Raw genomic sequence first — 26,127 nt, forward strand, 5'->3', positions numbered from 1 at the left:
AATGTCCAATGTCCAGAACAGCCGGGGATGGCGAAGCCGGGCGCCAGTCGACACCCGCGGCACCTCTTCAACTCAGTAGTTTCGACCAGGGGGACAAAGGAGTCCGGGCGCCATGTTGGGTCGCACTCCGCAACTCCGCAAACTTCGGTATTACTTCGGAGAACCCTCGTCCAAGCTCCACCAGGGGCCCCGGCAGGTTGCCGTCGGCACGCTCACCAGAATGCGGGGTCTGGGGTAGTCATGAGCGGATTTTGCGGATTGGCAATCCGCGAATTTGCGGATTTGCGAACTCGCAATCCGCAAAATCCGCGAATTCCCGCGAATTTGCGGATTTTTTTTTTTTTTTGTGTTCGCCCGTGTTTCTGCCAGTTCGCGAGGGTTTTTACAATTTCGCAATTTGCGAACTTACCTGTCGGGTCGCAAGTTTTGCGAACTTGTTGTTTCTACATGTCCAGCCTGTTTGGGACACTCTTCTTCATCACTGCCACTCTCTGTCACCACTGCCACTCTCTGACTACTCATGCCACCCTCTGGCCCACCCATGCCACCCTCTGTTTAATCACCACACCCTCTGGTTGTCCAGTGTACATTATTTTCGGCAAAGCAAAGCACACCTTCCCTGCCTCAAGTGACCTGAATTAATTTGGGGCTGATTAATGTGTCACAGAATATTTTTTTAGCTGGCACCTGCTTCCTTAGTGCGCCCTGATTAGTGATCTTTTGCACTTGCTAAGTGCTTTCATTGTTGCAAAATTAGTTACAACACCTGCCCTGCCCCAACTGACAATAATGAATTAGGGGCTGATTAATGGATTTCAACTTCCAGCCTGGCTCCTGCTTGTCTCCCTTAGCTGTAATTCATGACCTTTGTGGCATATGTGTAACTATTCTGAGGTTCAGAGCAGGGTCACATAATAGTTTCAACTGGCAACTGAACTCTGGAGGGGCCCCTCAGGAAGCACTACAGGAAATGGCTACTAATGATGTGCCTGAACTTTTGAACCTGGTAAGTAGTTACTTTCAGTTTTGCTTAGATCGTATTTCTGCAATTTCGCACTTATTCGCGGGGCGTGAACTCACGCGAACAGTGCGAGCAGTGCGAGCAAAATCCGCTGCTCGCGGATTTGCGGATTTTGCAGGAAATTCGCAAATCTCGCGGATTGCGGATTTCCCGAAAATCCGCAAAATCCGCGAGCGGAACGGATTTTCCGCCCATGCCTAGTCTGGGGTGCCCCGCAGCCTCCGATTTTCAGGATAATCCCGGGCTTAGTCCCGGAGCCGAGCTCTCAGGCGACCATCGCCATCGGCGCCCAAGCCACGCCCCCCTTTACTAAATTACTCATCCATGGCATTTCATGGACCATACATATATTCTTCATGCCAAGGTGAAGGCAGCGTTCCTTTCCTAGCGTACCTTTTGATTGTCAGCAACTTAGAGAATCATGTTCTACCCATAATGCACAGATGCAGCCATAGAGATCTTCTTTCCTTTTTTTTTAGTTATATTTCCACATTATTTGCCCACCTGGGCATTAAAAGGCAGATTACATTTTCTCGTCGCTGCCCTACAGTCAAGAGGTAAAGACAAGGTGACTATCAGTTTTGTATCAGGCGATTATTTTGTGGAATGATCTCCAACTATTTATTTTGGCCACAGAATAGCTTTGAAATTGCCCAAAAATATATTTTCCCCATCTTTTAAGCCACATTCCCTTCTTGTGTTGTGGAGATGGCTATTGTTATGATTGTTGTGTATGGCTCTGATATGATATCTCCAAGAAGTCATTCAACATGTGAGCAATCACAAACAAGAACACATTAATCTCAAGTACAAAATACACTAAGCAGCCAGACGCGTAAGTAACTGCTTCTGTGGTTCAATCAATTAGGGGAATTGTAAGCGCACTACTCACACATAAGGGTCTCAAGGCGCTGGGGTGGAGGGGCGGAGGTAAGCAGCTCTGTTCAGTCAAAGAGCCAGGTCTTGAGTGTCTTCCTGAAGATGTTCGGGTGGGGGGGGCGTGTCTGATGTCAATCGGGAGCTCGTTCCAGGTGTTGGCCGCGATGTAGGAGAAGACTCTTCCACTTGTTCTGGCTTTGCATATTCGAGTGATTTCGGTGAGGGCGAGGAAAGCGGATCTGAGGTTTTTCTTGGGTACGTGGAAGGGGATTCTCTTGTAGAGGTATTGGGGTCCGGTGTTGTGGTGGCATTTGTAGGTGTGGGTGAGTATCTTGAAAGTAACTCTCTTCTTGAAGGGGAGCCAGTGGGGGTTATACAGGTGTTGGGTGATGTGTTTGTGTCAGGGTATGCCAAGGACAAGTCTGATTGCAGTCTGCTGGTTATGAGTGTATGGGTGACAATTTTCCGTGATTCATGGGAGATCCATTTGAAAGTCTTTCGGAGGATGCGGAGGGTGTTGGAACAGCTGGAGGCGACGGCGTTGACCTGTCAGGTCATGGAGAGGGAGGAGTTGAGTACGATGCCAAGGTTTTGGGCGTGGTCTGTGGGGGTGGGAGGGCTGGTGAGTACTGTGGGCCACCAGGTGTTGTCCCATGCGGAGGGAGAGAGTCCAAGGACGAGGACCTCTGTCTTCTCCGAGTTGAGCTTCAAGCTGCTGCTGCTCACCCAGGATGTGATCTCCTTCATTCCTTCCTGGAAGTTGAGTCTGGTGGTGACAGGATTCTTGGTGAGAGAAAGGATGAGCTGGTGGTTGTTGGGGTAGGATACTATGCTGAGTCCGTGGTGTCTGACGATGGCGGCGAGTGGGGCCATGTAGATGTTGAAGAGCATGGGGTACTCCACAGTTGATTTCCGTGGGTTCGGAGAGGAAGGGTGCCAGTCTGATTCTTTGGGTTCGACAGGTGAGGAAGGAGCAGATTCAGTTGAGGGCGGTTCCCTGCATGCAAGCATCATGAGTGTAACGGTGAGTGTGTGGTGGGAGACTGTGTCAAACACTGCAGAAAGGTCGAGTAGGATCAGGTAAGGAGTATATCCTTAGTCGAGGAGGGTGTGGATGTCATCTGTGGCGGTGAGTAGAGAGGTCTCGGTGCTATGGTTGCTGCGGAAGCTGGATTGGGAGGGGTCAAGGATGGCGTTTTCTTCGATAAATTTTGTTAACTTGGCATTGACGATCTTCTCGGTGACTTTGGCCATGAAAGGGAGGAGGGAGATGGGTCAGTAGTTCTTGAGGTCCGTGAGGTCTGCTGTGGGATTCTTGTGAAGTGGTCTGACTTCTGCGCATTTCCAGTCATTGGGGAACGTGCCGGTCTTGAAGGTGGTGTTGATGGTGTGTTGTAGTTCTGGAGTGATGGCGGCTCTGTGGTAGATCTGTGGCAGGCAGGGATCCGTGGGGGCCCACAAGTGGATGCTCTTCATGGTCGAAGTGGTGTCTTCGGTGGTGACTGGGGTCCAGGAGGAGATGGTAGGCTGACTGGCATTGCTGGGGAGGGAGGTGGTTTCGGCATCGGATGTCTAGTCATTGAAGTGGTTGTAGAGGCCGTTGATTTTCAGATGGAAGTAGGATCCGAGCTTGTCTCAGAGGTCTGGTCCTGGGAGGAGGTGATGTCCGTTGTTTCGCTGGGGGGCTTAGAAAATTCCTGGATGACTCTGAAGAGTACTTTGGAGTTGGTGAAGTTGGCGAGGATCTTGTTTTGGGTGAAGGTCCTTTTGGTAGACCTGATGCGTTGCTGGTATTCCGTCATGGCGTTCTTGAAGGTGGTGCGGTCTACTGGTGTTTTGCTGTTTCTCCAGTTCTTCTCGAGACGTCTGCAGGTGCGTCTGGATTCTTGGAGGTTGGCGGTAAACCGGGTGACTTTCCTGGGGCGCTGTCTGTCGGAGTTGCGTAGAGGTGTTAGCCTGCGCAGTTGGAGATCAATCTGTGGAGTTCTTTGGCTGTGCGGTTGGCGTCGGTCGAGTTGGTGGGGCCATCCCGGTTGAGGATGGAGTTGAACTACTCCTCAGTGATTTTACTCCAGTTCCTTCATGGAGGTCGCAGTTCTGGTTTGTGGGGGTGGGTTTGTCGACGTTGAAGTGTACGTAGTGTTGATCCATCCTGGGGGTTGCGTTGTGTGGCTGAAGTGGATGCTGTTACCTCCTGCGTAGATATGGTTGAAGATGTGACCTGCCTTGTGGGTGGGCGTGGTGACGAGCTGTTTCAGGCCAAGGTTGGCTAGGTTGTCCAGGAGGGTGGTGGACTTGGGGTTCCTGGAGGTGGAAGTTCAGGTCTCCAATGATCATGTAGTCTGTGGAGGCGATGGTGTGGGGTGTGATGAGGTCGGCGATGGTCGTGGTGAACGGGGCGCAAGGTCTGAGGGGTCTGTAAGCGGGGGTGCAGCGCAAAGTGGTTCTAAGGCTGGTCTGGATCTGGAAGTGAAGGTGTTCCGTGGTAGAGAGGGAGTTGGTGGTGGAGGTGGAGAGTCAGAGTGAGCTCTTGTGTGCGATGGCGAGTCCTCCTCCTGGGGGGTTGGGGCAGTCTTTCCTCTGGATCTTGTATCCGTCTGGGATGGCGGTGGCGATGTCGGGGGAGGATGAGGTGTTGGTCAAGGTTTCTGTAAAGAAGGTGAGGTCTGATGAGAGGTGGTGGCGAAGATGTGCCAGATCTCAATGGCGTGTCTGTGCAGGGAGCGCACGTTCAGGAGGATGCACCTCAGGGTTTCGGGGGTGTTGCCGTTTGATGCAGGGTGGTGGCCGTGGGGGTGCTGATGGTGTTGAAGGTCTGTTGGCAGTGACGGCAGGAGAACTGTCTATGGGTGGTGCTTGGCGTGTACAGCTGGCAGTTTTTGTTCCTCTCGTGGTAGAGGTCAAGGATTGTAGCTGAGTCATAGAGGTGGATGGTTGGAGATCCAGTGTCCCTTGCGCTGGTCGTGGTCAGGTTGCGGGTGTCACAGACGGGCTTGCCTTAGGTGAGACTTCGGCGCGCCAGCAGTACAGCAGCTGCCATTAAATAGGGGAGGAGGGAGTGAAGCTCAGCTGGGAAGTGGGGGCATGAGTGGCAGGGGGCAGGGGCCAGGGGAGAGCAGCAGCAGGAAAAACGGGCAGGGCGCGCAGCACAGTGACAAACCATGACAAATCACAGGTTTAAAACAATACTTACACACCTAAAAATAAAAACAGAAAAAAGAAGGATGGCACAGGAAATATAGGAAAAAACAGGAACAATGAGCCAGGTGGCAGCAGCAGGCAGGCTCAAACCCTGCCGGGTTCTAATCAGTGGCAACGGCACAACAGTGGAGCTACTGGGGGAGATAGCAGGTCCCTGCCCGGAGATCAGAGGTCTTGCTTACTCATCCCAGCAGCGGACACCATTAAATAGGGAAGGAGGGCAGGAGCGTGAGAGGCAGGGAGGATTTGCTGGGGAGTAGCTGCAGGAAAAACGAGCGGGACATGCAGCACAGTGACAAACAATGACAAATTACAGGTTTAAAACAATACTTACACACCTAAAAATAAAAACGGAAAAGAGATGGATGGCACAGGAAACAGAGGAAAAAACAGGCACAAAGAGGCAGGTTGGCGCAGGAAGGTTCGAACCTTGCCGGATCCCTATCAGCGGCAATGGCACAACGGTGAAGCTGCCGGGGGAGAGAGCAGCTCCCTGACCAGAGCTCAGAGGTCTTGTTCGCTCGGCTCTGCAGTGGCCACCATTAAATAGGGGAGGAGGTAGGAAAGCTCAGCTGGGAGGCGGGAGCATGAGAGGCAGGGGCCGTGGGGGAGCTGCAGCTGGAAAAACACGTTGGACGCGCAGCACGTTGACAAATAACTCTTTTAAAACCATATTTACACACTTAAAAATATAAACAGAAAAGAGAAGGATGGCACAGGAGACAGAAGAAACAAGCATTGGCATAGCTAATAAGTCTTGCCTTTGGGACCTTATAAGTATTTAGTTATGCAGCACAATATCCTTACTGCAACAACATCAACTGTTGCATGGCTAAACACTTATAAGGTCCTAAAGGCGAGACCTATGGGCTATGCCAATGCTTGTTCTTGTTGAGGATTGTTGATGCAGACATGTGCACATAAAATTAAGAACCAGCGAATATCTAATGAGAGCCCAACAAACAATATGGAGAAGATCAAGTTAGCTACATAGTCCATCACAGATACCAATATTACCTACAGCCTGGCTGCCCTCCTAATCTTCTGGAAGATCGCTATAAGTGCTATAGCGGGGCTGTCCTGTATAGATTTATGAGGGTTGACCCATACTAGATTTTCAGGATACGCATAAAAAAAATGTGTGTACTGTGAATCCACATGGAACTCATAAGAAAAGTAAATACAATTATATTCATGCATGAGTCTGGCCGTCGTAGACCTGTACTATAGTCATTCTGCCAAAAGTGTTTTGGCATAAAACATTTTATTACCGTCCAAAACATACTGTAGTACTGAAAGATGAACTAATAGAATATTTTCAACTAAAAGAGGACTTACTTTGCCTGCACTACAAAGGTTCCTATTTTTAGGTCTCGCGCTGCAGTGCAAGAACTTTTGTACAGGGTTTAAAAAGCTACCCACACGCTCGTGCGTGTGGTTTTGCTTTCCCCGTGTGGCATTGGCTTGCGCATGTTTTTAAAAAAAAAATGTTACGCGATTGGGCAAAGGCGGGACAATGTCCTGCTTTTGAAACGCCCATCTAGAACTATTCCCCGCTTGTGATTATTGTTAATGGTGTGTCTGAAGCCTCACCAACAGGTCAAGGGCTAGGATTCCCACATGGTTGGTGGCTCTTGGCATTGACTCGTTTGTGGGGTGAATTATGTGGTCCAAAGGATGGCGAAGGGGGCAGGAGCTAGGATTTCCACAAGGTAGGTAGCCCTAGGCGTTGACTTATTTGTGTGGTGAATTATGCGGTACATGGGATGACGAGGAGCGCCTCTGGGACTCGATATCTATTTTTGCAAGTTCCCTGGAGTCATTCTCTAAAAGGTGTGTAACTGTGCCCTTGGTGTCTGTCTCTGTGTCTCACTCTGTGTGTCTGTGTGTGTCTGTGTGTCTCTGTCTGTGTGTCTCTGCCAGTGTGTCTCTGTCTGTGTGTCTCTGTCTGTCTGTGTGTCTCTGTCTGTGTGACTCTGTGTCTGTATCTGTATCTCTGTCTGTGTGTCTCTATGTCTCTGTCTGTGTGTCTGTGTGTCTCTCTGTGTGTCCGTCTATCTTTGTGTCTGTGTGTCTCTATCTGTGTATCTCTGTCTGTGTGTCTCTGTCTGTGCGTCTCTGTATGTGTGCTTCTGTATGTGTCTCTGTATGTGTGTCTCTGTATGTGTCTCTGCGTCTGTCTGTGTGTCTCTGTGTGTCTATGTGTACCTCTGTCTGTCTGTCTGTGTGTCTCTGCCTGTGTGTCTGTCTGTGTGCCTCTATGTCTTTGTATGATTCTCTGTCTGTTTGTCTCTGTCTGTTTGTCTCTGTCTGTGTGTCTCTGTCTGTGTGTCTCACTTTGTGTCTGTCTGTGTGTCTCTGTCTGTGTGTCTCTGTCAGCGTGTCTCTGTCTGTGTGTCTCTGTCTGGTTGTCTCTCTGTATGTGTCCGTCTGTGTGTCTGTGTTTCTCACTCAGTGTGTGTCTCTGTCTGTGTGTCTCTGTCTTTGTGTCTGTCCCTGAGCTATTGGTGTTGCATTATTTAGCAATGCCAATAGCTCAAACTTTAATAATGTGAGACCTATTGTATTGCAAATGCTTGTTGTTACTTTGTATACATTAAGCAACAGGAGTAAATAGTAAAAGCTTACAAACAAGTGATATAAAGTTAATTGCCCATTCAATATTCTGTCTGACCCGTAATCGTACACAAATAAACCATGTTAAAACAACTGATTTTTTTAATGAAGCATTTGCATTCTTAGTAAAACACCCTCTACATTAGAAAACATGTACCAGAAATCAAGTGAATGTAGAAAATTTCAGAGCTTTATTAGTTAATAAAAAAAAGAAAACCCTACACTGAGTGGGACCATTCAAAAACAAAGTCATGTGCTTATAGATTTCACAAGAGCAGAGCAAGCGCTGTGCAGGTGGAACCTAAAAAAAGCACAAGCCTGGTCGGCCACCAGCTGGTGACTCACAACAGCAAACTATGTCTCCCTAAGAGTCAATATCTGCATGCTGCAGCCAATCCTGAATTAACGTTAAGCATATACTCCTAAACTAGGAAGTTTAATATTTTAGTTATATGTACGGATTCATTAAGGGAAATAACTCAATTAAGGAAGACAGGGCAATCCACAAGTAGGGACAACAATAACAGTTACGCAACAAAATAACATCGTTCTTTCAAGAAGCGTGAGCTGTCTGAGATTAGAGGAAGTGGTGTAATAAACTTCTTGCCAACGAACTTTCAAGAGTTAACAACAAATTTAGAACTAGGAGCCAAACTCATAATGTGGCTCCGTTTAAACAAGTTGTGTGAATCTGAGCAGTTCCTTTAATCTCTCTCTAGGTTCGGGATTGCTCAGAAACAGGACAGACATGAGGTAAACAGTTAATAAAACAGACAAGCATTGGCCTTGAGGCCGCAAAAGTGATCTCACGCTTAATGAGGCAGAACGGGGGAGGGTTATGTGTGTAGAGGTAATGAGCAATGATGAGCAGATGGCCGCTCTGCGCGTGCTCGCGCTCGTAACCGCAAGCTCGAGGCCACAGTGGTAGCATTTTCTGAAGCCCTTACTAAAATTCTCGCCAGGGCAGCGCATGTGATAGCTCAGGCGACACCTAAAAACAGGCAAATTGAGGCAGTTGGCAGCAGGCAGGCTCAGACCCTGCCGGGTCCTTATCAGCGGCGACGGTACAGCGGTGGAGCTACTGTGGGAGAGAGCAGGTCCCCACAGCCAAGCATGACCAGTAATGTGAGCGTGTGGTCTCTAAGTATAGAGTAAGCATCATCTGTTTTTACCTTTGAGATCACCTAAAGTAAATATTCTATTTGATAATCCTAAATGTTAAAAACGGAAGGAAGAGTTCATGTAAACTACTGCAATTAAAATGAAGTTGGAGTGATCCCCAATGTCCCTCTTTAGTACAAATGTAAAGAATGGGCGGTAGCACATTGAGGGCCCGATGTAGGTAGCCCTTTACCGATCGAAATCGGCCGAAAATACCGATCTTCGGCCGTTTCCGATCGGTAAAGGGCTATCGAGATGTAGGGGCACATTTTCGGTAATTTTACCGAATCGTTATCATTACCGAATCGGTAAATTTACCGATTCGGTAATATTTACCGATTCGGTAATGATACCGATTCGGTAAAATTACCGAAAATGCAATGTAGGTAGCCAATGTTCAATCAGCACATGGCTTACAGAATCGGTATTTTACCATGGAATACAAATCCATGGTAAAATACCGATTCCTGTGTACATGCACATCTGTGCATGTACACATGTGCCATGTGACAGACAGACGTGCCCTTAGGGCATGTCTGTGTGCCACATTGCACACATGCCCGTTTTGGGGGTGCTAGAGGGTGTCAAAGTGACACCCTTTGCACCCTTGTGAATTCTTTAATTACCGATTCGGTAAATACCGAATCGGTAATGCCTAATCATTCCTATGGGCTTCTAAGCCCATAGGAATGAATGGGCATTACCGATTCGGTATTTACCGAATCGGTAATTAAAGAATTGTTAAGGATTCGGTAACGAATCCAGATGTTGGGACCTACATCCCATTTACCGATCTTGAAATACCGAATCGGTAAAATTCGGTATTTCAAAATCGGTAAATGGGATTTACCTACATCGGGCCCTGAATGTGGTCACATTTATTGAAAGAGTTTTGAATTAAAGCAACAACGCCTCCTTTTCTGTTTAACAGATGTATTCGTGGTGGGAGCAATACTCAAAAGGGATCTAAACGAACAAATATACTCTCTCACATTTACTTCTACGCTTAGAGTAATGTTGCCACTTTCCTGGACCCTATAATAAAAAATATCCACGAGTACTCCAGTAAAGCTCTTAGCGTCGTAGCTAAATTGGCATTTTCACATTTGTAAACATTTACACATATATTTATATCCCCAGCACAAAGCTCTTCTTCTCTCAATCCCACTGTGGACACCAATGTACTCCTGCCCTTGAATGGAGTAACTCTCGAGTCATTTCCATGACGGCACTGGGCCTTGCAGAATGTTATGAATACCACCCTTATAGCAAGGTTGAGGGTGTCCAACGCATTTCCAAGGCTTCATTGCCCGGGGAACGCCTACTTGCCGCCAATGAAAGCAGATTTTCTCTGACGTAATTTTACAACATAGTAGTTTTTCGAGGTAGTATTTAGCAGGTTTGGTCTACTTATTTAATATAATTATAGATCGTTCCATGATTTTTACTTCTTCACTTACCTGTCGCTAGTCCCTTGTCAACAAAAAAAGGCTTTTACAATGTAATAATTAAATCACTGAACGGGAAGAGGCATGGCTTGTTATGTACACGCGCTCCGAGAATTCATGAACTAATTCAATTTGACACAGGCCTAATCCTCACAGTTTAATGTTCTCTATTCTTAACTAAACAAATGGAATTAAGAAACTTCTCGGAGCATTGCCTTTCAAGGCTGCCCATTCCTGCCCCCATGGGCACTGCCACTTGTTGAGCCATCAACAAGTAAAACTTTCCGAGGCTAGCAGCCTTTGCGCAGTGACCCACTTTCGTGTGCTGTTGCCAGGCAACAGAGGCATGTCAGTCAATTAGAAACGACTCGCTCATTGCCCTGAACCATCTTTTCCAAAGACACTTTGCATGGATACTGAGGATAAGACACAGAGCAAAAGTGCACTCTGCGTCGAGGAAGATACACTGTCCACAAACGCTAATGCATTCACTGATATTACAATTGCTATTAGAGATTCCTTAAATGCAATTCAACATCCAATTTAAATTTGCGAATTCGCAATTTCTTGCCGCAATTTACCGCGAGGTCAGACCTCGCAGTAAATTGCGAAAACTCAGAAAAATGCATTTTACACACCTTTGGACATGTGTGTGTGCAACACCTGTGTGAAATTTCATTTGAGGGGTGCTACAGGGTGTCCTGTGGACACCCCTGGCACCCTTCAAATCGCAATCTTATTTGCCTTTTGGCCCATAGGAATGAATGGCGAGATATTCCTTATTTGCGATTAGCAATTTGCTAATCGCAAACAAGGAATCAGTAGGAATCGCATTTTATTATGCGATTCCTACATGATTACCGTTTTGCGAGTCCTCAATAGCGAATCGCTATGATTCGCTATTAGGGGCTCGCAAAACGGCCCGTTGATGAATCAGGCTGTATGGGCCAGATGCATCAAGTGAAATGCGCTCGCAAAAGGGCCAGATTCTCAGAATCTGGCCCTTTGCGAGTGCAATTTTTGCATTTGGGATGCATCATCCCAAATGCAAAAATCGCAAATAGAGAATTCGCTAAATTGCGATTGTTTGCATTTAAGGAATCTCAAATTGAGATTCCTAAAAGTATCAAAAATAGCGAATTCGCTAATAGGGCACGCAAATTACCACGAAGTACAACTTCATGGTAATTTGCAAAAACTTTGAAATATGCACCTTTGTGCATTTTTCACAGTTTCATGTTGCGCACACACATGCCCTAAGGGCATGTGTGTGCGCAACATATATGCACAGATCACATTCAGGGGTGTAACAGGGTGTCCTTTGGACACCCCTGCACCCTTGAACTCGCAATCTCAATTTGCGAATCGCTAATTGCGATTCACAAATTGAGATTGTCTTCCCATTCATTCCTATGGGCCTCTAGGCCCATAGGAATTAATGGGGAGGTATTCATTAATTGCGACTCGCAATTTGCGAGTCGCAATTAAGGAATTCTAAGGAATCGCTATTTTTATAGTGATTGCTTGATGCATTCCATTTTGCTATTCCTTATTAGCGATTCCTTATTTTTCGCTAATAAGGAATCGCAAAATGGATGCTTGATGCATCTGGCCCAATGTGTCTTCTTTTTTGAAGAGACAAGAAATGTACATTGCATGCTTACAGGAGGTTCACATGACTGTGCTGGAATTAAATACGTTGAAGAAGAAGTTGCATGTGCAATTATACGTAACAACATACTGCGCCTACTCGAGGGGTACTCTACTAAGGATAGCATCAGGAGACCCCTTTGTGGGCTATTGCTCCCTTATAGACCCGTAGGGCAGACACACAGTTCCGGAGGGGACTCTAGATCGTAGACATCTGGTACCTGCAAGTGTCTATGCATCAAATGTTGTCCAGGTGGCTTTTCTGGATGGTTTGGGTCCCCTCTGCCTACGGTATTCCCCACTGGCCTGTCTCTCTGGGTCGACTTTCATATGGTACATAACTGTACGAGGGATAAATCCAATCCTCCAATTCGGGGATCCCCAGTTTCATTGCTAGCTACTAGATTTTCAGGTTGGCTGCAGCTCTTGGATGTTTGGAGGAGGCTTCATCTCCACAACCACGATTTTTCGTTTTACTTCCCGGTTCACACTGTTTATACCCACCTTGATGTATTCCTAGGAGATAAATATACACCAATACTGGTTGATGCAGCAGAGTACCCGGGGCAGATAGGATCAGATCAAAACCCGCTGTGGTTGCCATTAAAGTGGACCTGACCCTGCTCTTGGGTCCCCAGTTGGCGGTTACTACTGGAGGCACTCCATGACACACCCTTCCATAGACTGGTAGGGAAACATATACCTAAGTAATTAATTGAAAAGAGTGCCTCCACTCAACAGCAAGGGACCAAATGGGATGCTTTTAAAGTGGTCATCCAGGGACTCTCTATCCAGACGACATATGGGGTTAATAAAATGTTGCAGGATGAGATTCAATCTCCCAAAAATGAAATGCAGGACTGAGATATCCGCTGCCTCTGTCCTTCCAAGTTTAGAAGCTGTGAAGAGACAATTCATCAAGCATCTTGGCAATTGCGTCCCAGAAATTATTAGGAATATGTGGCCAAGCACCAAGATGAGGTAGACAGGGCAGGCGGCTATTAGCATGGTTGCTGCAATCAGAGACCGTTACGACCCCGAATTGTGTGGTCTGAGATTGCGCATACATGCTTCAACATGGCCAGTCTGACATTAATGTTGCTTACTATACCTGCTTCTACACCCACCCTTCAGGGGATGAGGAAGTGTATATGTCGCGCCATTTAGATGGTCTTCCACTTCCATGCTTCACACTAGACTGGTTGACAGCTTAGAGGACCCCATCACACAATTACCAATGGGCAAGGTATCTGGGTCGAATGCTATCCCCGCAGACTTTCACTCCACATGCAACACACAACTGGAATTACACCTGTTAGCCATGTGTACCGGGGCGTTTGACAAAGTGGCATTACCTGAATGTGATTGAGGCTGTGCTAGTGGTTTAACAGAAGCAGGGACAAGATCCCACTGATGGGAGGTCAGTACAGACGGGAAAATTCTGGGTCAATAGTTGATCACTAGAATACAGGACCTACTGATGTATCTGGTGCACTCAGACCGATGTGGGGCTATCCCAGAATGGAACACCTACCTTAACCTATGGAGACTGTTTGATGTGATCGATCAGACACCTCAGGGTACCACAACTCCGGTCATTCTTTCAACTGACTTAAAAAAAGCATTTGACACCCTTTGTGGTCCCACTTCATTGCAGTGCCACAAAAAAGGGGTTCCGACCCAAAATCCTCAGATGGCTAACATTATTATACATGCAACTGTTGGCCAGAGTGCACGCAAGATATACAGTGTTAAAACAATGGTCCGTTGAGAGTGGCACTAGACAGAGGTGCACATTGTCATATCTGCCCTTTGCTCTGGCGAAGAAGCCCTTGGGCTATATGGTCTTCATTAAAGAAAGAGATTGGGGCATTGCATTATCTCACAAAAGACACATCATGTTCATGTATGCTGATGACACTTTATTGTATCTGCAGTACCGTGAATCTTCTCTGAAGAAGTTGATGACACTACTGGAGACCTTTGGCTAGATAAATGGACTAAGAGTTTATTGGATCACATCTTGCCTATTTCCACTGCACTCTATGGTTAGACCTGAGTGGCTGGCAACGTGACACATTCATGTGATATAGGAGATCAACACTTTTCGGTATCTCGGTGTAGAAGTCTACACGCATGCCATGCTTAGTTTGTGAGAATATTGGTCGAGTCCTAACGGCTGCTAGGCACTCACGTAACTAATGGTGAGATCTCCTGTTACCTCCCCAAGGGACGTGTTGCAACAGCGAGATATTACTGCTCCCAAACATCTTCTACTACTTTGCGTCCTTAACTGTATTGTTGCCCATAAAACTTTCCAATGAGATCAATACTCTACTTAGCCAACTGATATGTGGCACAGACAGGAAGAGAGTAGCTCTCCATAAACTTTATGAGGCCTTTAGATAAGGATGGTTTGGGCGCTGTGAAACATAAGGCCTATTATTTAGCAGGTCATCTCCAGTGGCCAATGCAATGTCTGGCCCCAGATTTAGGCAACATTCGGATAAAACGTAGTTAAACACTGGGCCCCATTTCAATGTATGAGGTGGCCCTGGGTACTACATCTGTACCAGAGGGGTGCCCAAATGCTGTGCAAGTAACTAGACAGTGCTGGGTAGGCTTGGGGAATTATTTGGGGCTTCTGGAGTTTAATACTCTGGGGATCCCCCTTTGGCCTTTCCCTGAATTTAAACGACTATCTAGACATTATAGTCATCAGATATGGACAGAGGCATGAGAACTGGTGGTGGGAGATTTATTCTCCAGTGGAACTCTACATTCATATGATAACCTCGCAGACTTCTTGCAACTGGGCACAAGCCACTTTCTCACACACAATGCCTCATCAGCAGCGGTTAGGAATTCATGGGGCAGAGAGAGGTTGAGCCATCTACTAACAACACCCTACAGGTGATACTGACACATGGGGCAGGGAGACGGGCCATGTTCTTATTATACGGTACAAGCTAAGCAGCACTATACACTGTCGTAGGAGCTTCCAGAAGCCAATGGAAAGGCGCCTTGGAAGGAGAACTCACAGTTAAGGAATATGAAAAGTAACAAGACACTAAGATGGTCACAAGAAGCATGCAGTTTTAGTACATATAATTTATTCTTTGAGGTATTGACCTTGTCAGGAGTCAAGGCTGGGGTTCCTTCACTGAGACTGCATCAGTGATCATTGGAACTTAACCTGTGGTCCGGGTACCCCTGGGGGTCTGCAACTGTTTTGAAAGAGCAGTGCAAGTGCATCAAACAGATTGTAGAATGGACGATGAGTGACCTCAATTGAATTTAGAAAAGCTCCAACCTTCCCATTAAAGATTATTATTATTATTATTCTTTATATTTATTTGTGAATTAATGAAATTATTTAATTATATGTGTATTTGTTAAATGAATGCTTGTTTCTGTATTCTTTATATATTGCTTTGTGGTTCAAATCATCATAAATGCATAGACCGTGGTCTCCAGCTTCCAGTAGTGACTCAGTGGGGGTCCCCAGATTCCAGTAATAATTCAGTGTTGGTCCCCAGTTTCTAGTTATGCTTAAGTGACGGTCCACAGAAATCAAAAGGTAAAGAGCCACTGTTGTAGATGATGCAGTTGGTCTTGAAGAGTATGCACACGAGCAGTGGGTGGCAATGGTGGCCCACAAGGGTTGGCTTCATACTCTTGAACCTACAGAGGCCTTTGGCTAGGCATGGGGCCTCCTGAAGGAAGTTTTATAGGGGACATGCTGGTTAGCAGAGTTTTGCCTCCGGCTGAATAAATTGTAGTCACATTGTTTTCAACAACAACGTAAAATTAAGAAATTTAGAGTGTGATTTTATAAAGATTAAGAAGGGAACTTAACTTCAGATAGTGATAAGTAATGCCCAGTGCTTAATTTGAGGCAGTAGTTTCCGGTGCTCAGCACCGGCACTAATCATCAACACCAGCTCTTTTCATGAGCACCAGTTAAGGACACATCCATTTTATGATAGGCAAAGGGAGATCAATTGATTTACCCAGAATTACATGATGTTGAGCTGACACTAAGACTCGAACCTGGTTCCCCAGCTCTGAAGTCGACAACTCTGGCCATTACACCACATCCTCTCCCCACTTTCATGGTTAGTGGTTGGTTCTGATTTAGCTGGTGCCAACAAGATAAATGGGCTGGTGCAAGCTGCCTCCAGACGAGAGCAATGGCACTTTTATGCTATTTTACTAAGTAATCACTGATGCAGACACAATCAAACTTGTAAAATGTTGTTTCCTATCTTTTAAAAACAAATCCTGCAGGTGTCGAAGGAGCAAGCCTTGTCATGGTGCAAAGAAAGAGACGCATCTTATTTTGAAGTGAGTGCTAAAAATGATCTCAACGTGGACCAGGCCTTTGAAAAACTAGCGATGAACGCGTTTCAGAGGGTGAGTGTGGAGGAAATTGAGTTTCTAACCATTTAAAATAAGGAATTCATTACATTATAATGTTTAAATTCTGATGACTATTATCCTGTTGTTGTAGATAATGGATGCTATGGTTATTGCTAAGCTCCATCATCTGAGAATCTAAAAGTTTGAAGATATTTTGGTTTTGCAATTTCAACCAAGAACAATTTTCAGACTGGAGATGTGTTCATTGAGGCAGGCAGACTAGATCAATCTCTGCTCTCCAGCCGACAGTGCATATGAAATCTGGGCACACAGAGATGGGCTGATATGGCATATCTCATACAGTGAGAAGGATACAGCAGCTAGGTGTATATGAATTTTTGTTTAAAGTCTCAAATGTGACATGCTTAAAATTTCCAAACTTTGGATCCAAGTTTTTCAGAAAATTCACCCACACTTTACATTTCTGAAAAATTCCCATTCTATAGGTTATCTTGGGGGTGACGTGTTTTAACCCTACATGTTTTCCATATTCACATTTCCCTATGAGTCACAGTGTATGGTATAAAATCATACTTGTTTTTAAAATATGTAACTGTAAGTTAACTAAACTTCACATAAATGTCATTGCTAGATGCCAATTTCACATCTCCCCACTTTCCACTCTGTTGTCAGTGAAAAAAATGGAACTCTCGTGGGTTGACAGAGGTAAAAGTGTATAGAGAGGATAAAACTGCAAGGAGAGAATTTTTAGATCAAACGTGTGACTCATGTTAAACATTTGCACCTAAAAGCAAACTCTAAAACATCTAGCCATGCATATCTGAAAATAATAAGTGTTAAAAAGTTCAGATTGTGAGAATATGTTGATCCTTTAAAGATCCTTACAGATTTTTATTGTAGGTACTGCAGCATCTTGCACAAAAAACAAATAACACACTGATGACTGTGGTCCTAATAGTCTTCTAGTTTATGCAGATGTCACATTTTTAGGTCGAGCCTAGCATTGCAGCGCATGCGCTGTCGTTTTGCGAGGCATGCTGTATTAAGGTATGTTTTAGAAGCGGTGCGGAAGCCCTACCCATATTTTTCATTGGCTGGCGTCCTCGTCCATGGTAAATGCTGGCTTCCGATTTATAATGAGGCTTCTTAGTCCCTCCTTGTTACCGCTCTGTCGCCTTTTGGACCGCCCATCATGACTGTATCTTTTACTTGCGGCGTAACACTGTCTCCTTCCTTAGTTGGTAAGCACTATATTTATTTCACAATAGCAACAGCTTGTCTGGTATTTGTATTCAGGGCTTTACTGCACGGCTGTAGAGCCTAAGAACCAGGTCAGCAGAGCCGTTGTAGACCCAGAGAATCAGGTCAGCAGAGCTGCCTGCTATAGTGCCAGAGAACCAGGTCAGCAGAGCTGATGTAGAGCCAGAGAACCAGGTCAGCAGAGCCGTTGTAGAGCCCGAGAACCAGGTCTGCAGAGCTGCTCTAGAGCCAGAGAACCAGGCCAGCAGAGCCGTTGGAGAGCCAGAGAACCAGGTTAGCAGAGCTGCTCTGGAGCCGAAAGAACCAGGTCAGCAGAGCCGATGTAGAGCCAGAGAACCAGGTCAGCAGAGCTGCTCTAGAGCCAGAGAACAAGGCCAGCAGAGTCGTTGAGAGCCAGATAACCAGGTCAGCAGAGCCGTTGTAGAGCCAGAGAGCCAGGTCAGCAGAGCTGCTCTAGAGCCAGAGAAGCAGGTCAGCAGAGCTGCTGTAGAGCCAGAGAACCAGGTCAGCAGAGCTGTTGTAGAGCCAGAGAACCAGATCAGCAGAGCTGCTCCAGAGCCAGAGAAGCATGTCAGCCTAGCTGCTCTAGAGCCAGAGAACCAGGTCAGTAGAGCTGCTGTAGAGCCAGAGAACCGGGCCAGCAGAGCCATTGTAGAGCCAGAAAACCAGGCCAGCAGAGCTGCTGTAGAACCAGAGAACCAGGTTAGCAGAGCTGTTGTAGAACCAGAGAACCAGGTCAGCAGAGTCACTCTAGAGCCAGCAAACCAGGTCAGCAGTGCCAAACTACAGGTTGTACAAAACACTGCCGCCCGGATTCTTACGGGCGCCAACAACCGTTGTTCTGCCAAACCAGCCCTCAGGTCACTTCACTGGCTTCCCATCCTGGAAAGAGTACATTTTAAAGCCCTTTGTACCACTCACAACATTTTGCACGGAAAGGCGCCCCCCCATTCTAAAATACCTGATTGTTCCCCATAAAACCAACAGATTGCTTCGATCCACGCACCTCCATCTGACCTCAATACCTAGGATCAAAAGGGCCCGATCAGGAGGCCGTCTCTTCTCGTATAATGCCTCCAAACTGTGGAACTCGCTTCCACTAGACATTCGCGCTCAGCCCAATATCCTTTCCTTTCGCAGACTCCTAAACACCTGGCTATTCCCTTAAACCCTTCCTCTGTTGTTCTCGCTCATTTTATCACTAGCGCTGGGACGCTTACGGGCAGCCATGCGCTCTAGAAATCTGTAAACATAAACATAAACATCTGTTGTAGAGCCAGCGAACCAGGTCAGCAGAGCTGCTGTAGAGCCATAGAACCAGGACAGCAGAGCCACTCTAGAGCCAGAGAACCAGGTCTGCAGGGCTGCTGTAGAGCCAGAAAACCAGGTCAGCAGAGCAGGTTTGTTGTAGAGCCAGAGAACCAGGTCAGCAGAGCTGCTGTAGAGCCAGACACCCAGGACAGCAGAGCCGCTCTAGAGCCAGAGAACCAGGTCTGCAGAGCTGCTGTAGAGCCAGAGAACCAGGTCAGCAGAGCAGCTCTGTTGTAGAGCCAGAGAACCAGGTCAGCAAAGCTGCTGTAGAGCCAGAGAACCAGGACAGCAGAGACGCTCCAGAGCCAGAGAACCAGGTCTGCAGAGCTCCTGTAGAGCCAGAGAAACAGGTCAGCAGAGCAGCTCTGTTGTAGAGCCAGAGAACCAGGTGAGCACAGCTGCTGTAGAGCCAGAGTACCAGGTCAGCAGAGCCGTTGTAGAGCCTGAGAACCTGAGAACCTGGGTCAGCTGAGCTGCTGTAGAGCAATAGAACCAGTCAGCAGAGCCGCTCTTGAACCAAAGAACCAGATCAGCTTCTTAGTCCCTCCTTGTTACCGCCCTGCCTCCTTTTGGGACCGCCCATCAGGACTGGATATTTTAATTGCGGCGTTACACGGTCTCCTTCATTAGTCGGTAAGCACTATACTTTTTCCCCAATGGCGACAGCTTGTCTGGTATTTGTATTCGGGGTTTAGCGCACGGCTGTAGAGCCTGAGAACCAGGTCAGCAGGGCTGTAGTAGAGCCAGAGAACTAGGTCAGCAGAGCTGCTCTAGAGCCAGAGAACCAGGTCAGCTGAGCTGTTGTAGAGCCAGATAACCAGGCCAGTGTACCAGGTCAGCAGAGTTGCTTTAGAGCCAGAGAACCAGGTCAGCAGAGTTGCTGTAGAGCCAGAGAACCAGGTCAGCAGAGATGCCCTAGAGCCAGAGAACCAGGTCAGCAGAGCAGCTCTAGAGCCAGAGAACCAGGTCAGCAGACCTGCTCTAGAGCCGGAGAACCAGGTCAGCCGAGCTGCTCTAGAGCCAGAGAACCAGGCCAGCAGAGCCATTGTAGAGCCAGAAAACCAGGTCAGCAGAGCCGCCGTAGAACCAGGTCAGCAGAGCGGCTCTAGAGCCAGAAAACCAGGACAGCAGAGCCGCTCTAGAGCCAGAGAACCAGGTCTGCAGAGCTGCTGTAGAGCCCGAGAACCAGGTCAGCAGAGCCATTGTAGAGCCTGAGACCAAGGTCAGCAGTGCCGCTGTACCGCCAGAGAACCAGGTCAGCAGAGCAGCTCTAGAGCCAGAGAACCAGGTCAGCAAAGCTGCTCTAGAGCCAGAGAACAAAGCCAGCAGAGCCACTCTAGAACCAATGAACCAGGTCAGCAGAGCCGTTGTAGAGGCTGAGACCCAGGTCAGCAGAGTTGCTGTAGAGCCAGAGAACCAGGTCAGCAGAACTGATGTAGAGCCTTTGAACCAGGTCAGCAGAGCCGCTCTAGAGTCAGAGAACCCGGGTCAGGAGAGCGCTCTAGAGCCAGAGAACCAGACCAGCAGAGCCGCCCTAGAGCCAGAGAACTAGGTCAGCAGAGCCACTCTAGAGCCTGATAACAGGGTCAACAGAGCCACTCTAGAACCAGAGGACCAGGTCAGCAGAGCCACTCTAGAGCCAGGGAAACAGGTCAGCAAGCTGCTGTAGAGCCAGAGAACCATGTCCACAGAGCTGCTGTAGAGCCAGATAACCAGGTCAGCAGAGCCGCTCTAGAGCCTGAGAACCAGGTCATCAGAGCTGCTCTAGAACCAGAGAACCAGGTCTGCAGAGCTGCTGTAGAGCCAGAGAACCAGGTCAGCACAGCTGCTGTAGAGCCAGAGAACCGGTCAGCAGAGCTGTTGTAGAGCCTGAGACCCAGGTCAGAACAGGTGCTGCAGGGACTGGAGAGGGAGAAACGTGATCAGACACAGAAGAGGTTCAATATTGCAGCGTAATATGGCACATTCTGTCTCAATATTTTGCTATTTAGACATTTTACAACACAGTATTACTGTCTGGGCAAACATTTCTCCTCATTAGCAGCCCACTAACACCCGAATACAGCCGTCAGCTACACAATGGTGACAGTTAATCTTTGCAAAGCGTCTGTCCCCCCAGGGGACCATGGCTGATACTTTTTAAAGCCTCTTTTGATCCATGTAAGCTAGAATCAATGTCTGTAACTCATACAGAAGATTTGAATCATACGGCTAGTGTGGAAAATATGAAATACTCCGAGAATGCAGCTGCCACAATTTTGTATTATTCCAGTGGTCCTGCCTATGAGCAAAGACTTTTAGTATAATGGCCTTGATTTACAGACTTTGTTGTAAATCTATGGCACTGTCCCCCCCAAAAAAATATTTGGGCAAAAAATAACCTCGAAGTATTGATTCTGTGGTACTGATAAAGTAAGGGTAAAAGTGGAGGCCATGCAAGGTCAATGAAGTCAGGAAGGAATGGGCAGTTCTGGACAGCATTGTCATTCTCCAGGTAATAATTCCCATGCAGGGCAGCGCCAAGTAGCTGGGATGAAACAAGCATTTGTAATGCAATAGGTCTCTCATTTACGTGAGTTGAAGCTATTGGCATTGTAAATAACAATAGTCAAAACAGATAGATTCCCTTGCGTTGTATACACAAATAGCTAAAAGTTAGCTATAACACAGAACAATTTTATATCACACACATTAAGAATATAAACAAAATTAATGTTAAAAGTATTTAACAGTTTATTATAGTATAAAAATAGCATACGGTACACTTGTAAATAATATCCAAAAACAGATTAAAAACAAATTTGAAATTCTGTGACCTGCACAAAAAATACAAGACAGACAAAACTAAATTGTAAAACGTGGGACTTGAGAATTTACAGAGCGTATATTCACAGTAGACTTTTCAAACAACCCTGGTGTTATAACCTTACAATCTTATATACATCTGGGAGAGGTGCGTGAATTATACATGGACTTGCGTCGACGCGTTTCGGTGGTTGAACGTGTGAATAAGTACCACCTTTATCAAGACTGTTGTTTTCGTTGTCTGTCTCACAGATGGATCTTCATCGATCTCCTGTGGGTTTCCTGTACGTGAACTGTTCTGCAAATTATAGTGGCTGCGGTTCTTGAAATTAAAAGATAAAACCATCTGTGGTTTATTAATATAATTCCTATTCCCTTTGGAGATAAAAGTATTAGTTCGGGTCCATCAAAAAGTGGATACTTTAGTGCGACCAGACACCCACAGCGAAGCTACGCTACTGCTCTACCAGGGGATATTCTTACCTAAAAGACCAAAAATACCCCAGCGAATAACCAAGACAAGGCAGCACATCGCGCCTCTGAGAAATAATCTTAAGATTGAGCCATCCCCCCTAACTGAGCGATTTACTCAGGTCAACTGCATATACCTGATGAGAAGCGCGACACGACGCATGTCATTTATAGAGGTCGTCTGGTCGCACTAAAGTATCCACTTTTTGATGGACCCGAACTAATACTTTTATCTCCAAAGGGAATAGGAATTATATTAATAAACCACAGATGGTTTTATCTTTTAATTTCAAGAACCGCAGCCACTATAATTTGCAGAACAGTTCACGTACAGGAAACCCACAGGAGATCGATGAAGATCCATCTGTGAGACAGACAACGAAAACAACAGTCTTGATAAAGGTGGTACTTATTCACACGTTCAACCACCGAAACGCGTCGACGCAAGTCCATGTATAATTCACGCACCTCTCCCAGATGTACATAAGATTGTAAGGTTATAACACCAGGGTTGTTTGAAAAGTCTACTGTGAATATACGCTCTGTAAATTCTCAAGTCCCACGTTTTACAATTTAGTTTTGTCTGTCTTGTATTTTTTGTGCAGGTCACAGAATTTCAAATTTGTTTTTAATCTGTTTTTGGATATTATTTACAAGTGTACCGTATGCTATTTTTATACTATAATAAACTGTTAAATACTTTTAACATTAATTTTGTTTATATTCTTAATGTGTGTGATATAAAATTGTTCTGTGTTATAGCTAACTTTTAGCTATTTGTGTATACAACGCAAGGGAATCTATCTGTTTTGACTCAGGTTTAATACCCTAATTCCCTTGTTCTTCTCAAGGGGTTCCTCTCTCTTCTCATACTATTGTAAATAACAATGTCTTTTATTTATGTTTTAAAAACCAAAACATAAATAAAAGGCATTGTCATTTACAATGCCAATAGCTCAAACTTGCGTAAACGCGAGACCTATTACATTGCAAATGCTTGTTTATATATCCCAACTATCAAGAGACACTAGTTAGCTAAAAGTAAGTCAACTGTTGTTAGCGTTTCTTTCAGATGGCACTAAGCAAAAGAGTGTAAACCTGCATACATATCGTGATGAAGGTAGGCCACACGTTTGCTTTGCGTTTGCATCTGGAAATCACTCAGCAACTAACTGACATCAGACGCTATTCACCAAAGTTCTACAGTGCTGAAGTCTCCTACTCCTCTCCTTGAACATTGTATTTATTCACACTAGTAGGGCTCCAACAGAGAAAGTTGAAAATGCTGGTTGGTAAAGGTTTTATGTTTCATGCTTGCTGTTACATGTCTTAGGCAACCTATGCTAATTTACAAGCTGCAAATTGTACTTCTGCTCTAGGCAAATGGGGACATACATAGGCCCCAGAAATGTCATGGGATTTAATCTAAAAACGACATAAACAACAATGTCCTGATTATGAGTGGACAGCAAAACACACAAGGTGATGGAAGGAATGTTGCACATTGGCAAAACATTCACCTTGAGTCACAGATCTGAGTTTAATCCATCGATATTTTGCTCACCACGCCACTCCAGTTCAGACATGGCCATATGCAAATCAGTCTTGACCCTGTGCCTCATGGGAACAGTCCAGACCGAACTGCCAAGCCATGACGTCCCTGGACCGGAATCAAGCATCCTAGGACCAGTTTCTGGCTACCAACCGTCTTCAGCCAGGATAGCTTGACTCCTGTGGCGTAGTGAGCACGGGGCCCACGTCTGGGCATACCCTTCCCACATAGGGTGAACAGCAAAACACACAAGGTGATGGACGGAATGTTGCACATTGGCAAAACATTCACCCCTAGTCTCAGATCTGGGTTTAATTCATCGTTATTTTGCTCACCACGCCACCCCAGTTCAGACATGGCCATATGCAAATCAGTCTTGACCCTGTGCCTCATGGGAACAGTCCAGACCGAACTGCCAAGCCATGTCTTCCCTGGACTGGAATCAAGCATCCTAGGACTGGTTTCAGGCTATCAGCCATCTTCAGCCAGGATAGCTTGAATCCAGTGGCGTAGTGAGCACGGGACGCACGTCTGGGCATACCCTTCCCACATAGGGTGAACAGCAAAACAGACAAGGTGATGGACGGAATGTTGCACATTGGCAAAACATTCACCCCCAGTCACAGATCTGGGTTTAATCCATCTTTATTTTGCTCACCACGCCACCCGAGTTCAGACATGGCCATATGCAACTCAGTCTTGACCCTGTGCCTCATGGGAACAGTCCAGACCGAACTGCCAAGCCATGTCTTCCCCGGACCGGAATCAAGCATCCTAGTATCGGTTTTTGACTATCAGCCGTCTTTAGCCAGGATAGCTTGACTCCAGTGGCGTAGTGAGCACGGGACCCACGTCTCGGCATACCCTTCCATCATAGGGTGAACAGCAAAGCACACAAGGTGATGGACGGAATGTTGCACATTGGCAAAACATTCACTCCTAGTCACAGATCTGGGTTTAATCCATTGTTATATTGCTCACCACGCCACCCCAGTTCAGACATGGCCATATGCAAATCAGTCTTGACCCTGTGCCTCATGAGAACAGTCCAGACCGAACTGCCAAGCCATGTCTTCCCTGGACCGGAATCAAGCATCCTAGGACCGGTTTCTGGCTATCAGCCTTCATTTCTTCCCTGGACTGGAATCAAGCATCCTAGGACCGGTTTCTGGCCATCAGCCGTCTTCAGCCAGGATAGCTTGACTCCAGTGGCGTAGTGAGCACGGGACCCACGTCTGGGCATACCCTTCCCACATAGGGTGAACAGCAAAACACACAAGGTGATGGACGGAATGTTGCACATTGGCAAAACATTCGCCCCCAGTCACAGATCTGGGATTAATCCATCGTTATTTCGCTCACCACGCCACCCCAGTTCAGACATGGCCATATGCAACTCAGTCTTGACCCTGTGCCTCATGGGAACAGTCCAGACCGAACTGCCAAGCCATGTCTTCCCCGGACCGGAATCAAGCATCCTAGTATCGGTTTTTGACTATCAGCCGTCTTTAGCCAGGATAGCTTGACTCCAGTGGCGTAGTGAGCACGGGACCCACGTCTCGGCATACCCTTCCATCATAGGGTGAACAGCAAAGCACACAAGGTGATGGACGGAATGTTGCACATTGGCAAAACATTCACCCCTAGTCACAGATCTGGGTTTAATCCATTGTTATATTGCTCACCACGCCACCCCAGTTCAGACATGGCCATATGCAAATCAGTCTTGACCTTGTGCCTCATGGGAACAGTCCAGACCAAACTGCCAAGCCAAGTCTTCCCTGGACTGGAATCAAGCATCCTAGGACCGGTTTCTGGCTATCAGCCTTCTTCAGCCAGGATAGCTTGACTCCAGTTGCGTAGTGAGCACGGGACCCACGTCTGGGCATACCCTTCCCACATAGGGTGAACAGCAAAACACACAAGGTGATGGACGGAATGTTGCACATTGGCAAAACATTCACCCCCAGTCACCCCCTGATTATGAGTGGGCCGGATGGTGATGAGGTATTTACAGCACTTACTAAATACTGACACCGAGGAATACATTATTGACTAGGAGTGTCAGGGACACCGGGCGGAGCACCCCACAAGGTCAAGGAATATCTCCTGACAGATGTAGTATACCAAGTGGAGGAGCAGACAAAGGCATACACCAGGAAAGAACAGATACAGAGTAAAGCACAGGAATGGGATAGAGAAGGCAAGCAACCTTGGCATGAACAAACAGGGAACGGACTAATAATGGACAAACACTCTGGGTTACAGCTAGGATTATACACAGGTAAGACTCAGAACTTCCCATAGCAACAGGGAATGTCAATGCCTCTGTGCAGATTACTCTTAGTCACAATGCAATCTTCATAGAA

The 26,127-nt window shown here is 46.5% G+C and overlaps 1 protein-coding gene across 1 annotated transcript in view; it reads left to right on the top strand.

The window, feature by feature from the left end:
* Nucleotides 1-26,127, top strand: part of RAB7B (RAB7B, member RAS oncogene family) — a 169,951-nt gene that overhangs the window by 123,358 nt on the left and 20,466 nt on the right. Inside the window, exon 5 of the mRNA XM_086923424.1 lies at nucleotides 16,267-16,392. Coding sequence (XP_086779550.1) covers nucleotides 16,267-16,392 — 126 coding nt within the window. The remainder of the gene's footprint in view (nucleotides 1-16,266; nucleotides 16,393-26,127) is intronic.

Source organism: Lissotriton vulgaris, chromosome 5 (genome assembly GCF_964263255.1).
Source record: "Lissotriton vulgaris chromosome 5, aLisVul1.2, whole genome shotgun sequence".
Taxonomy (NCBI): Eukaryota; Metazoa; Chordata; class Amphibia; order Caudata; family Salamandridae; genus Lissotriton; species Lissotriton vulgaris.